Source organism: Physeter macrocephalus, chromosome 11 (assembly GCF_002837175.3).
Source record: "Physeter macrocephalus isolate SW-GA chromosome 11, ASM283717v5, whole genome shotgun sequence".
NCBI lineage: Eukaryota > Metazoa > Chordata > Mammalia > Artiodactyla > Physeteridae > Physeter > Physeter macrocephalus.
The window spans coordinates 15,957,144-15,971,287 of record NC_041224.1 but is presented as its reverse complement, the minus strand read 5'-3'; the positions used below and the strand labels follow the sequence as shown (position 1 = coordinate 15,971,287).

General features: G+C 37.1%; 1 protein-coding gene across 3 annotated transcripts in view; it reads right to left on the bottom strand.

Annotated features, from left to right (window-relative positions):
- ENKUR (enkurin, TRPC channel interacting protein) overlaps positions 1 to 14,144 on the bottom strand; it is a 28,682-nt gene that overhangs the window by 12,033 nt on the left and 2,505 nt on the right. For all 3 annotated transcript variants that reach the window (XM_028496263.2, XM_028496264.2, XM_024129697.2), the window contains exons 2-3: positions 8,508 to 8,653; positions 2,770 to 2,993 (exon numbers count right to left, since the gene is read on the bottom strand). In XM_028496263.2, coding sequence (XP_028352064.1) covers positions 2,770 to 2,993; positions 8,508 to 8,595 — 312 coding nt within the window. In that variant the 5' untranslated portion in view covers positions 8,596 to 8,653. The remainder of the gene's footprint in view (positions 1 to 2,769; positions 2,994 to 8,507; positions 8,654 to 14,144) is intronic.

The following is a 14,144-nucleotide window of genomic DNA, read 5'->3' as shown; positions in this document are numbered from 1 at the left end:
AAGACGAAAAGACAACCCTCAGAATGGGAGAAAATATTTGCAAATGAATCAATGGACAAAGGATTAATGTCCAAAATATATATAAACAGCTCGTGCAGCTCAATATTAATGAAACAAACAACCCAATCAAAAACTGGGCAGGGGCTTCCCTGGTGGCGCAGTGGTTGCGCGTCCGCCTGCCGATGCAGGGGAACCGGGTTCGTGCCCCGGTCTGGGAAGATCCCACATGCCGCGGAGCGGCTGGGCCCGTGAGCCCTGGCCGCTGAGCCTGCGCCATGGAAGCAACCTAAATGCCCATCGACAGACAAATGGATAAAGAAGATGTGGTACATATATGCTAATCCTGACAACAAGGGATAGAAATCCTAGCTACAAATGTGTTCTGGAAAGTTGCAAAGCACTATACAAATAGACTCTAAGAGCTCAGTATTCTGGTAAGTTAGTTTCATGGTAAGCAGTTCAATCCATTTCAGGAAACACCGAGGGCAACACCTCATTTCAGCTTAGTACAATCACTGAGGTTCACAATGATGATTGTGTCATCACAAGTGATTAAGCTATATTTGGCATACTCTGTTTAGGAAAAAGAACTGCCTCACAAATGCGTAAAAGCTGCAGTGATCTGAAATATTCCCATGTGCTGGATCATTGAAGGCTAATGCATACTATTAATATTAATAATTGCATATATTATAATATCCTCTCTTTACTGAACTTCTATTAGGTACCAGGTATTGTGTCAAGTGCTTAATATATTTTATATCATTTAATCCTCACCATGCTGTGATAAATCTAATAACTTGTTAAATATCACAGAGTTAAGTAAGTGGCAAAGTTCGAATTTGAAATGCTTGTCTTCCTACCATTGCTATGTAACTCAGGCAAACATCCATGCTTCAGTTTGCTTACACAAATTATTCTCATGGCACAAATGGGCTTGTAATACTTTATTTGGAACTAAAACATGAGGTTCATTCACTTTTAAAAAATGGCCTTGCCCTTAAAAGGACTTACTATCTCACTTACCAATAATAGATTTTAAAGCTTAACTCGGATAAACAGAAAGTAAGTTGAGTTAGTCCTTCGTAAGCCCTGACTGGTTAGCCATTGAGAGTACACTAGGAGCAGAGAATTTGCGTGGCTTTGTAGACAAGCACAGGTAGACTAACCTCGTATTCTTCTGTCTCTGTGATGGAGACTCTCAATTTCCTGTTCACGGCAGAAAATGTATTGAAGTGGACAGCTTAGGTGGAAGGCAGCCAGTGTGGCGGTTTGTGGCATGACCATCAAAGGAGAAGGGTTTTTACGTGATGGTGGAGAAATGATGGACTGGAAATGGCTTTAAAGAGCCAGGAGAATGAAATTTCTGCTTTTCCACACCCTATGGGACAAGGACCCTGAAGAGCCTCCAAGGGCCATAGAAGGAGGACGTATCTAGAGAAACTTGAATCTTTGTAAGCATGAGCTGCCAACTCCCAGATTCCTACTAAGGTCTTCCAAAGGTGTCTCAGCCAGCTGAGTGACAAGGGTTTCTCAGGGAATAAGCAGTGTTCTCTGACAACAGCCTTGAGGTTCCTGTTTTGATGGTGAACAGTCATTGGATTCACCATGGTAGATCACTGGATGACAAGCCCCTCTTACATTAGTGTTACATCAATGTTACAATTTCCTCTTTTTCTCTTCTTTTCTTCCTTATTTCCTTCCTTTCTTTTTTGCCCAAGTTATTATTATGCATTATTATTCTTTATGATTTTGTATTCATATTATACTATGTGTGCTTCCAGCACTTTTGTGCTCTGTAAGTATGCAAAGTAAAATAGGTCTTATATAAGGTATTTTTCATAAGATTTTTAAATTTTAAAGTTCTATATTTAAACTGCTAAACCCAAGCTTCTATAATTTTCAACAATGAAATTATATGCCTATCTGATAAGCACATTTTCAGACAGAAATGAAGGTCCTGAAAAGACTAAATATTGTACAGTACTTTCAAGGTCTGCTTTACTCCAAACCAAACACAAATGAGTATATTCAAACTGAAGTAGTACTGTGAATTATTTACAGTACACTGATAGGATGGACGGTTCTAAAGTTGTTTTCCTCTTCATTTCTCTCATTGTGTTAACAAGATAATGTAAACTAATGACTAAACCTTAGGATCTTCTGAAAGGTTATTCCTTCTAGATTTATAGTAACAACTGTGCTTCTAGTGACAATTCCACCTCATCGAAAATGAGTACCTTTTAGAGAATGTTTGCCATAAATGTTAAATACATTAATAACTGAAATTACGAAAAACAATGATAGTTTCCCTCTACTGAACTATATGTTGTTGTTCATTCCAAATTCTCTGTAATTTCATCACACTAGATTTGGACCAAACACGGACTTCAGAGGAGTGAGAACTGGCAATCTACATAATCTGTCCAGTGAGAGCACTAGTTTTTTAATTGAAGTACAGCTGATTTACAATATTATATTAGTTTTAGGTGTATAACGTAGTGGTTCAAAATTTTTATAGATATAAACTCCATTTAAAGTTATTATAAAATGTTAGCTATATTTCCCTTGTATCTTATTTATTTTATCCGTAGTAATCTGTACCTCTTAATCCCCTACCCCTTTCCAACCCCTTCCCCTTTCCCTCTCCCCAATGGTAACCATTAGTTTGTCAGTGAGGGCACTATTAGTGATAATACAGACAATCATTATGAATACCATATTTAAATTATCTGACTATCAGGTGTTATTAATATATCACAAGGCTACCTTTTTATTGATGTACTTTGGAACTAGTCCTGAAGTTTCAAGGTCATGCTTGTCTCCAGTTCTTTTGTCAACATAAATTGGTTTAGGTTTTTTAGCCACTCCCATAATGACATCGGCTGCATTTGTATTTATAAAATTTTTTTCACTCTGTATTCCCATGACTGGATGGTCCGTCCTCAATGGCACAGGAGGCTTTCTGGGCTCATTCCGTTCAAACTTTTTTTCTGTTAAACATAACATTTCCTTGTTAATATTAAACTATAAATGTGGCTACTCAGTACTATTTATAGCATCCAGATATTTTACCACTAGTATATTAGAGTTTTATTAATAATATATTCAAATATTTAAGGTAAAAATCAGTAATCATAAATGCAAAAAATTAAATGTGACATAATCAATTAATATGTTGGAGAACAATATAAAAACCTAAAGGAAGAAAATAAACATCCCAAATCATATGCTAGCTAAAACATTTTTATTAGCTATTATAAAAATATTTTCTTATAAAGATTTCAATAACAAATGTTCAGTATGCCCATTGAAAAAAGTCCAAAGAAACATTAAAACTTTTTTCTGAGTACCTTCAATATTATGAATAATTGCCTCTTCAGAGGAAAGTTACTGTAAAATCACCAAGTAAATAAATCAAACTTGATGTATCTGATGTATCCAAGAATCTGTGGATGTTTTTCACTAAAACGATTATTATTATAATGTATAAAAATCATGTAATAGCTATGCACCTAACATGCAGCTTAAGAAATGATAAATGACCAATACTGCTGAGGTTTCCTATTCACTCCTCCCTGATTACAGCCCACCTCCTAAAATAACTGCTATCCAAAGTTACTTATCTCTCTCTACCACATTCTCTTCATTAGCAGCAGATGAAACTGGCCATTTTTACAGTCTCTTTGACTTGACCATTCCAACTTATCTATTTTGATACAGCCACATCAGAGTGGTTTGTCAAAATGCTAAAATGTAAAATAATTACACTTTATTTCCAAGAACCGAAGGCAACAACTATCTTGACAAACCTTACTCAAAGGCTTCCCTGGTGGTGCAGTGGTTAAGAATCTGCCTACCAATGCAGGGGACAAGGGTTCCAGCCCTGGTCCTGGAAGATCCCACATGCCGCCGAGCAACTGAGCCTGCGAGCCACAACTACTGAGCCCGTGCACCACAAGGACTGAAGCCCGCCTGCCTAGAGCCCGCCTGCCTAGAGTCCATGCTCTGCAACAAGAGAAGCCACCGCAATGAGAAGCCCACGCACCACAACAAAAAGTAGCCCCCGCTTGCCGCAACTAGAGAAAGCCTGCACATAGCAACAAAGACCCAATGCAGCCAAAAACAAGTAAATTAAATAAATTTTAAAAAACAACAGGGCTTCCCTGGTAGCGCAGTTGTTGAGAGTCCGCCTGCCGATGCAGGGGACGCGGGTTCGTGCCCCAGTCCGGGAAGATCCCACATGCCGCGGAGCAGCTGGGCCCGTGAGTCATGGCCGCTGAGCCTGCACGTCCGGAGCCTGTGCTCCGCAACGGGAGGGGCCACAACAGTGAGAGGCCCGCGTACCGCAAAAAACAAAACAAAACAAAACAAAAAAAAACCCCACCTTACTCAAATCTTAACCCCATCACAATTACTATGGACTTTGACTTTATTCATTTCTGTACTGTTTGAACTTTTAAATCATTTTATATAACTTTTATTATCAGAAAAAAATAATACTTATTATTAAAAGTTTATGAACTGGATTAATCTCTTGTTATAGGCTGAATTGTGTCTCCCCCCCATATTCATAGGTTGAAGCCCTAAATGCCAGTACCTCAGAATGGGACTGTAGTTGGACATGCTTTTAAAGAGGGACTTAAGTTAAAATGAGGTCATTAGGGTGAACCCTAATCCAATATGACTGATGTCCTTGTAAAAGGAGGAAATTTGGACACAAACACACACAGAAGGAAGCCATGTGAAGACACAGGGAGAAGACAGCAATCCACAAGTCAAGGAGAGAGGTCTCAGAAGAAATGAACCCTGGAAACATCCTGATCTTGTTTTTTTGTTTGTTTGTTGTTATTGGTTTTTTTTGTTTTGTTTTTTTTGGCCATTCCACGTGGCATGTGGGATCTTAGTTCCCCAACCAGGGATCAACCTCACACCCCCTGCAGTGGAAGCTCAGGGACCACCAGGGAATTCCCAGTAACACCCTGATTTTGGACTCTAGCTCTCAGAATTGTCACAAAATAAATTTCTGTTTAAGCTACCCCATAATTGTTATGGTAGCAGCCCCAGCAAACCAATATACCCCTGATAATTCTACACCCCCCCAGGAAACATTATAAAGGAGGTTTTGAATGTTCACTTATTCATTAATTCATGCAATATATTTTTGTTGAGCAATTACTATGTCCCCAGGTAATGCTCTAGGAACTGCGGGTACAGGAGTGAACAGAAGAGACAAAGTCCCCTTTCTCATGGAGTTTACATTATAGTGGGGGATGAAAAAATAAAATATAATATGTAGACTATAATGTATATATTTGCTTGAACTATATGTAAAATTGTTTACTGTTTTTGACCTACAAAAATGGTTACCTTCTTCCTATTTAACATACTACTGAGATGTTGTGAGCGTTGTCAGAAATTGAATTAGGGAGTTCTTCCAAAGCCCGGAGCAGAGAATAAGCCTGTTACAACCCAAATAGCTCCCTTCTACCAGATACACCCAAGTCAGGTTGGGTATGTCAAGTAAGGTTGGCATAATCAGTTTGCCTTAAAAACCAGAGGCATCCATCTTACAGATGTTCACATGGGAAACATTTAGAGGCCAGATTTAATTATGAGTTGAAAGCGCATGCAAAGGACTCCCATAACGATAGCTTTAGAAATGCAATTAAGAGGCAAAACTGAATTCTCAGAAAATGAGGAAACAGTTTGGAAAGACTGATAATTCATTCTTAGTTGAGTAAGTATATTATAAACCTTGGTTGTCTGTGGTTGTGCACTGGATGGAGCCCAAAGCCCACCCCCATCTTACCCTTATATTATATCTATCAATATCTAAACATCATACTGTTTTCATCTGAGGAGTAGGGGTTGGCGATGTGGGGTGGCTTGGAAAATGGGGCGAGGATGTCTCTTTACAAATTATTCGCTGGTAGTGTTAATAAGTCTGAAAACCAAATGACTGGGTTTCTTTTTAGGCTATAATAAAATGGCAATATCAACATCATCTCGTAGTCATACAGATGTTCTATTACTTAAATTTAGAAATCTTCCTGTACCTGTTAGGTATTTTTCAGTGTGTCTAGCAAATTATTGTGTTCAGAATGGCAGAATATTCACCAAGAGACTGGCAGTGGCCTTGGCCTATATTACCTTTAACTTTGTCTCACTGGACGGGGCTTTTAAAGCTCTTGCAATGCCCTGAATTTCTTAATTATTCCCAAGGCCAGTGAAATTTTGTGTTTGTTTTGCCTTATAATGTTTATAAGAGAAGAGACAGACTTCTTCCCTTTCTCCTTATTTGAAACTTAGGATTTATATAGTTAGGTTATGTAATATGCTTAACCTTGGAGAGGATTCATGAGGACCCAAGTAATATCATTGGTTCTAAGGCACTTAAAGTATTAAATTCCATTTTAAGACTTTCCAGTGTTCTCAAGTGCTTGTGGGTCACAAAATAACAAGACTCCACTTAAGGGAGCTACAAGAGAGGCTTCTGAAGACATGAATTTCAGCATGAATGTTGTATTTTCAGACTTGCTTCTTCCACCTTTCCCAATAATGCCCTCATCCTCTGTCACGGCATGAGGGTTATTGAGAGAGGATTGTGGGACACATAATATTGCCATAGGGAGAAGTAGTTTCATTTTTGTCAAAAGGCACACCCTAGTTGGGCTTGAGATATTGCATTATTTCTTGATGCCAGAAGATGGGAAGAGGCTTTTTTTGGGCTGTGTCGGGTCTTCATCGCTGCACACGGGCTTTCTCTAGGTGCGGCAAGCGGGGGCTACTCTTCGTTGCGGTGCGCGGGCTTCTCATTGCGGTGGCTTCTCTCGTTGCGGAGCTCGGGCTCTAAGGCGTGTGGGCTTCAGTAGTTGTGGCACGCGGGCTCAGTAGTTGTGGCTCGCGGGCTCTAGAGCGCAGGCTCAGTAGTTGTGGCTCACGGGCTTAGTTGCTCCGTGGCATGTGGGATCTTCCCTGACCAGGGCTTAAACCCGTGTCCCTGCATTGACAGGCGGATTCTTAACCACTGCGCCACCAGGGAAGTCACTGAGGCTAACTTTTTAAAATAGATAGACTCATTGCCCTCTTCTCTTTATTATCTGAAAACATCAGGGAAGACATACCCAAGATGGGAATAAGTTGCTTCCATGAATACCAATAACAATTCCTTTTTCATCCACTCTGCACTTTCCTGATGGCCTTTTCCCCTGATATCCATATTCTCTATGACCACAATTGACTACATAATTTGTGAGGCCCAGTACAAAATGAAAATGTGCAGCTCCTTGATAAAAAATTATTAGGCATTTCAAGATGGCAAAAGCAGAGCATTAAACCAAGTGTAGGATCCTCTGAAGCACGGGGCCCTTTGTGACTGTACAGGTAGCATGCCCAAGAAACTGGCTCTCATTCATGAAGGCTCCTCCATTACATCTAACTCTTTCATTGTCCTAATGGTCTTAGAGATCGGAGAGAGTTAAAGCCCATACTCAAGGCTAAAGTGAGCCTGATAGTTGCTTCGACAACTGATAGTAATGGTTGTAGTTTTCATCTCTTGCAGAAAAGACCAGACAGGGCAAGATGCTGAGCTATCTTGCCCACTGAGGTTTAGAACTCTTCTTATGATCATTGTTATCAAAGTCATATAGCTAGTTATGAAGATGGTGGGGCATGTGGTGCTGGAGGTGGGGTTTTATCAGATAGTCCAAGATGCTTGCACCATCAAAGGAAAGTCTATTTGGGGGGCAACTTGGCATTCTCCACTCTCTTTTTCTACTACATTGTGGGGTTTTTTGAGAACTTTTATTTAAAATATTTTTTCACTGAAGTATAGTTGATGTATAATACTGATATTATATAAGTTACAGGTGTACAATATAGTGATTTTTAAAGGTTATACTCCATTTATAGTTATTATAAAATATTGGCTATATCCCCTGTGTTGTACAATATACCCTTGTATCTTATTTTATACATAATATTGTACCTCTTAACCCCCTACTTCTGTTTTGCTCCCTCCCTCTTCCCTCTCATCACTGATAAACACTGGTTTGTTCTGTGAGTCTGCTTCTTTTCTGTTATATTCACCAGTTTGTTGTATTTTTTTGGTTCCACACATGCGTGATGTCATACATTTCCCTGTCTGACTTATTTCACTTAGCATAATACCCTCCAAGTCCACCCACGTTGCTGCAAATGGCAATATTTCATTCTTCGTTATGGTTGAGTAGTATTCCATTGTATACATATACCACATCTTCTTTATCTATTAATCTGCTGATGGGCACTTAGGTTGCTTCCATGTCTTGGCAACTGTAAATAATGCTGCTATGAACACTGGGGTGCATCTACTATGTTCTTGACTTCTGCTTTCTCCTAGTCTCTCAAATTCTGTTTAATATGAGGTAAAGTTGCTATCACTGTAAACATTTAATATTCACAGACAAAATAATTTCAGATTATCTGCTAACACTTTTAATATTAAAAAGAGTGATAAAACCTACTGGGCGGTAGAGTTTTTTCCTTTGAATGTTTCTTCAGGAAGTCCTTTGGAGAAGGTACTTCAAGTTTTGCTGGTCCCATAGTTTTCATTGCAGTTTTAAATTTTTGCTTGTCATCTTTTACAGCTGCCTTAAAAACTGATACATACCTAAAATTAAAAGAAAAAGTTGTAGCATTTACATTTCTAGTAAAAATTATTTAAAGTTTAAAAAAGGATATACGTTTCTAATTTATATATATCTATATTCATTTGGAGATAGCCATAAAGCATAATTATCTGAATTATCTGAGCCCTGTCCCTCAGGCTTAGCCAAGCTAGATGAAACCTTTGCCCTAAGAAAAACGTGCCAGGATAAAGATGGTCATAGTATTTCCTTATTATCCTTTGACTATCTATAGCATCTATAGTGATGTCACCTGTCCCATTCCTGATATTGGTAATTTATGGCTTTTTTTTTTTTTTGCTGATAAGTCTAGCTAAGGGCTTATTAATTTAATTGGTATCTTAAAAAACCAGCTTTTCATTGATTTTCTTTAATGTGCACGTTTTCCATTTCAATGATTTCTGCATTGATCTTTACTATTTCTTATTTGGAGTTTAATTTGCTTTTCTTTTTCAATTTTTTTTTTTTTTAGTTTCTTAAGGTTCAAGTTTAGATATTTGACTTTAAACCTTTATACTTATCTAATAGAAGCTATAAAATTAAAAAATACCTTTTTAATTCCCTTCTGATATCTTCTTTGGCTTAGGAGTTTGTTTAGATGTGTTTTGCTTAATCTCCAAATATTTGGGGATTTTCCACATACCTCTTTGATTTCTAATTAATTTCTACTGTGGTTAAAGAATATAACTGTAAAATTTCAATCCTTTAAGATTTTCTGACACTTGTTTTATGGCACAAAGCATAGTCTATCTTGGTAAATGTTCTACATACACTGGAAAAGAAAGTGCACACTGCTGCTGTTGGCTGGAGTGTTCTATAAATGACAATTAAGTCAAACTGGTTGGAAGTATTTTCAAGTGTTCTAATAATCATTGAAAGAGAGATGTTGAAATCTCTGACTATAATTGTGGATTTGTCTATTTCTTCTTTTAGTTCTATCGGGTTTTGCTTCGTGTATTTTGAAGCTCTATTAGTAGGTGCATAGCATTTAGAATACCTTCTTGAAATACTAATCACTTCGATATTATGAAATAATATTCTATATCCCTTTTAAAATTCTGTACTCTAAAAATCTACTCTGATATTAATATAACCAGTCCACATTCCTTTGATTTATGGTAACAGTATTTTTCCATTCTTTGACTTTTTACTTACTTGTGTCTTTATTTTTAAGGGGATTTTCTTATGGAAAGCGTAGAATTTTTATCCTTTCAAAGGGTTTCATTTCTTTGGTGTATTTAGACCATTCACATTTAATGTGATTTAAAAAATATGTTTGTGTTTACATTTTCCATCTTGCTATTTGTTTTCTACATACCCCGCTGCTGGTTCTTCCTTATTTTATTCTGCCTTTTTGTTTCTGTTTTATTTTGTGGAAGTTCTAAGGTTTACAATATACATGTTTAACTGATCACAGCCTATGTTCAAGTATTATTATGTCACTTCACATAGGACATAAGAACCTTACAAAAGAATACTTGCATTTACCCCTCCCCCACCTTTATCCTAATGTTATATGTGTGTTATAAAACACATAATTCATTGTGATTACTTTCTCTTTAAAAAGGCCAAATAAATTAAAAAGAAATTCAGAAATAAATTTAAAAATAAGAAACTTTAATATTTACCCATTATATTTACCATTTTATGTGTTCTTTATTTCACTGTGTAAATCCAAATTTCCAACTCATACCCTTTTCTTATGCATCATGGACTTTTAAACTTCTGGCTTCCACTGTTTCTGATATTTGCTGACCTTCTTTCTTCCTCTGTATGTAATGTTTCTTTTTTCCTTGGCTGTTTTTAGGATTTTTCTCTTTATTACTGGTTTTAAGAAATTGTATGTTAATGGCCCTTGGTGTGGTTTCCTCCCCCTCCTCTTGCTCCTCCTCCTTCTCCTGCTTGGGGTTCATTATGATTCTTGGATTTGTGGATTTAGAGATTTCATTAATTTTGTGAAAATTTTGACCATTATTCAAATATTTCTTCTGTATCTCTCTACTCTCCTTCTGGGACTCTAATTATACTTGTGTTAGGTTGCTTGATGTTGTCCATAGCTCACTGATTCTGTTTTCCTTTTCAGTTTTTTTTCTCTCATTTTCATTTTGTATTGTTCTAGTATTACTATGTCTTCAAATTCAACAATATTTTCTTCTTCAGTGTCTTAGCTACTGTTATTCCCATTAAGTATACTATTTTCACTTTAGACATGGTATTACTTATGTCTTCAAGTTAGATTTGGGGTTTTATTTACCCTTCTATTTCTCTCCATATCTTGCTCATGTTTTCCTCTGCCTTTTTGAACACATGGAGAATATTTAAAATAATGGTTTTAATCTCCTTGTCTACTAATTCTCTCATTGATGTCATTTCTTTGTCTGTTTGTAGTCTGTTTGTATTGACTGATTTTTCTCTTGGTTATACATTGTATTTCTGGGTCCAGGAGCTTTTAGTCTATTTCTGATTTGGCCCTACTACTGAGGCAATATATTTCTGAGGGCACTACTCAATACCTTGCATCTCAGGAGGAGTTTCCACTCTGGTTGGTGGGAATATAAACTTTACCTGGCTCTGCTGCCTTCTGTTGGTTATTTCCCTGGCCTTGGTAGTTTCAACATACAAAAGTACTGTCAACCAAAGACTTCAGGGAAATTCTCCTGCATACTTCTATAGTTCTCTATATATGTAGTTCTTTCCTCTCTGGTACTCTTGTGCTGTGACTCTACATGCCTTGACCACCTCAAACTCTGAATTCTGTTGCTTTAACTCAGGGAAACTGCTGGATTTTGTTTTAATTTCTCTTTCCTGGACTTTTGTCTGGAGATTTTCTCCAGAGTATGTTGGGACAATTGTAGGGCTTGTTTCCCTTCTCTTAGGGATGACTGCTCTGTGTTGCTTGTCCAGTGCCTGAAAAACCATTATTTTACATATATTTTTCTGGTGTTTTAGTTGTTTAAGGTGAGAGGGTAAATTCCACTCTTGATTGGAAGCTGAAGTTCAGCTATACCACTTTTAATACTTTGTATCCTCATCTTACTATGCAGATAAGTTTGTGTGGAGAAACATTAAATTGTTTCTTGCTTTTAGAAGACTTTCCTTAATCATGAACTAAATGGCTGGGAATTAATTATGGTCCAAACTGAATTAGCTCACTAGATACCATCAGGAAATAATGTTCCATCCAAATCTGTGCCTTGAAATTCCCATGGAAGTTGGAATTGGCAGATATGATCCCTTAATAAAATAACTTCCTCTGCAGTAAAAAGGAGTGCGTATACTCTCACCTTTTAAAAATTTGCAATCTTGTGATTCATTACACTATTTTGTGTGAAAGCTTACCATCTGTTATAGAAAACAAGATATTCTATTCTATATGAATAATAATTTTTAAATTTTTCCAAATTACAAAAATTTTTTTAAATGATGAAACTAATGTAATGGTATATGTCAATTATATCTCCACAACAGAAAAAAGGAATAAAGATCTAGGTTCCCTCCATCTCCTCAATTCATTTTCCAGAAAAAATTATGTTTTCTATATCTCTATTTATGTATGAATTGTAACTTGATTTTTAAAACTTAATATAGGGGCTTCCCTGGTGGCACAGTGGTTAAAAATCCGCCTTCCAATGCAGGGGACACGCGTTCAAGCCCTGGTCTGGGAAGATCCCACATGCCATGGAGCAACTAAGCCCGTGTGCCACAACTACTGAGCCTGTGTGCCACAACTACTGAGCCTGTGCTCTAGAGCCCGTGAGCCACAACTATTGAGCCCGTGTGCCACAACTACCGAAGCCCGCGCACCACAACGAAGAGTAGTCCCTGCCTACTACAACTACAGAAAGCCCATGCACAGCAACGAAGACCCAACACAGCCAAAAATAAATAAATTTATTTTTAAAAAAACTTAATATAATGTGATACCTTTCCATGTTAGTACACATAAAGCTTACTTTCTTTTCTTTTTTTATTGCATGAAAGTCTTTAAATTCTATAGCACTTTACAGTTTTCAAAAGTTTCACCCACATCGTTTCATATAATCCCATAATAATCCTTTTTTCCCCCACCCCTTATATTACCCTTCCCCCCTTCCCTCTCCCCACTGGTAACCACTAGTTTGTTCTCTATATCTGTGAGTGTGCTTCTTTTTTGTTTTATCCACTAATTTGTTGTATTTTTTAGACTCCACATATAAGTGATATCATACAGTATTTGTCCTTCTCTGTCAGACTTATTACACTTAGTATAATGCCCTCGAAGTCCACGCATGTTGCTGCAAATGGCAAAATTTCATTCTTTTTTTTATGGTGGAGTAGTATTCCATTGTATATATATACCACATCTTCTTTATCCATCCATTTATTGATGGACACTTAGCTTGCTTCCATTATACTTTCTTTTCAACAGCTGCATTTTATTCCATTTTCTGGATAGTGTGGTTTTATTAAAAAGATCCAGAGGGTGACTTCATTAGACAACTGGCCTTACTTTCTACTTTTTATTAGATGTGGGCTATAGATTAATTATTCTAAAACTAAAGTTATCTTCAATAGACGAATCATACTTGCACTTATTTTCTTGCCAAGAGTCACCACATAGTCATATTAAATCTGTAGATACACAGTTCTAAAGCAGTTTATCTTAAAGAGCACACAGAGAAATACAGACCAAGAGTTGGTACAGTTTGATAATGCTTGTTTGAGATTTTTTTTATCCCAATGGGTTAGATGAACATCTGGTTAACTACTGTTTTTTGTTTGTTTTGTTTTAAATGTCAGGCCAATATTATTGCAGCACTGGTCAATTGTGTAGAATTTTGGGACCTAGACTGCTCATAGCTCATTGTTCAACTGGAAGAGGGTGCCCTTCATCCCACTTTGATTACATATATCCATTTTCTAAATTCTCATTTAGCATCTGCATCTCTCATTAGGGTTTTCAATAATATATGGTTTTATTGTTAACCAACATTTTAATGTTTATCTTTCAGGTCCCCAAGGAGCCTGTAACCTCTGAGGTAAGGGAGATCACAGTGCTGTCAACTGTTGGTTTCCCCAAGGAATCCACCTCTTTGTGAAAGCTGGACAATCATCTTGCCAGTCTTGCAAAGAGCTGCAGTGAGCTTTATTGAAGCTGGGTTTATAACTCAGTGATGCAAACAAGGCTCGCAGCTTAATATATTTCTTTCTTAGCATGAATTAGTACTGCAGTAAGGGGATTGGGTAAAGGCAAGTTTGTGTTACTGTGGTGAGAAAGAATTGGTTAAATGTTTTATTATGCTCTGTTTTTTACAAATTAGTGTTTTGCATGCATGACATCTTGTCAAATTAAAAACTCATGGTTGTGCTGACAGTGTAGGCTAACTTCACCCTAATGCAATGAATTCTTTGCCATCACATTTGGATGCCTTCTATTCCTTTCACCATAGGTTAGTTTTTTCTCCTTACTCCTTCAGAGTAAACCAAGGATTTTGT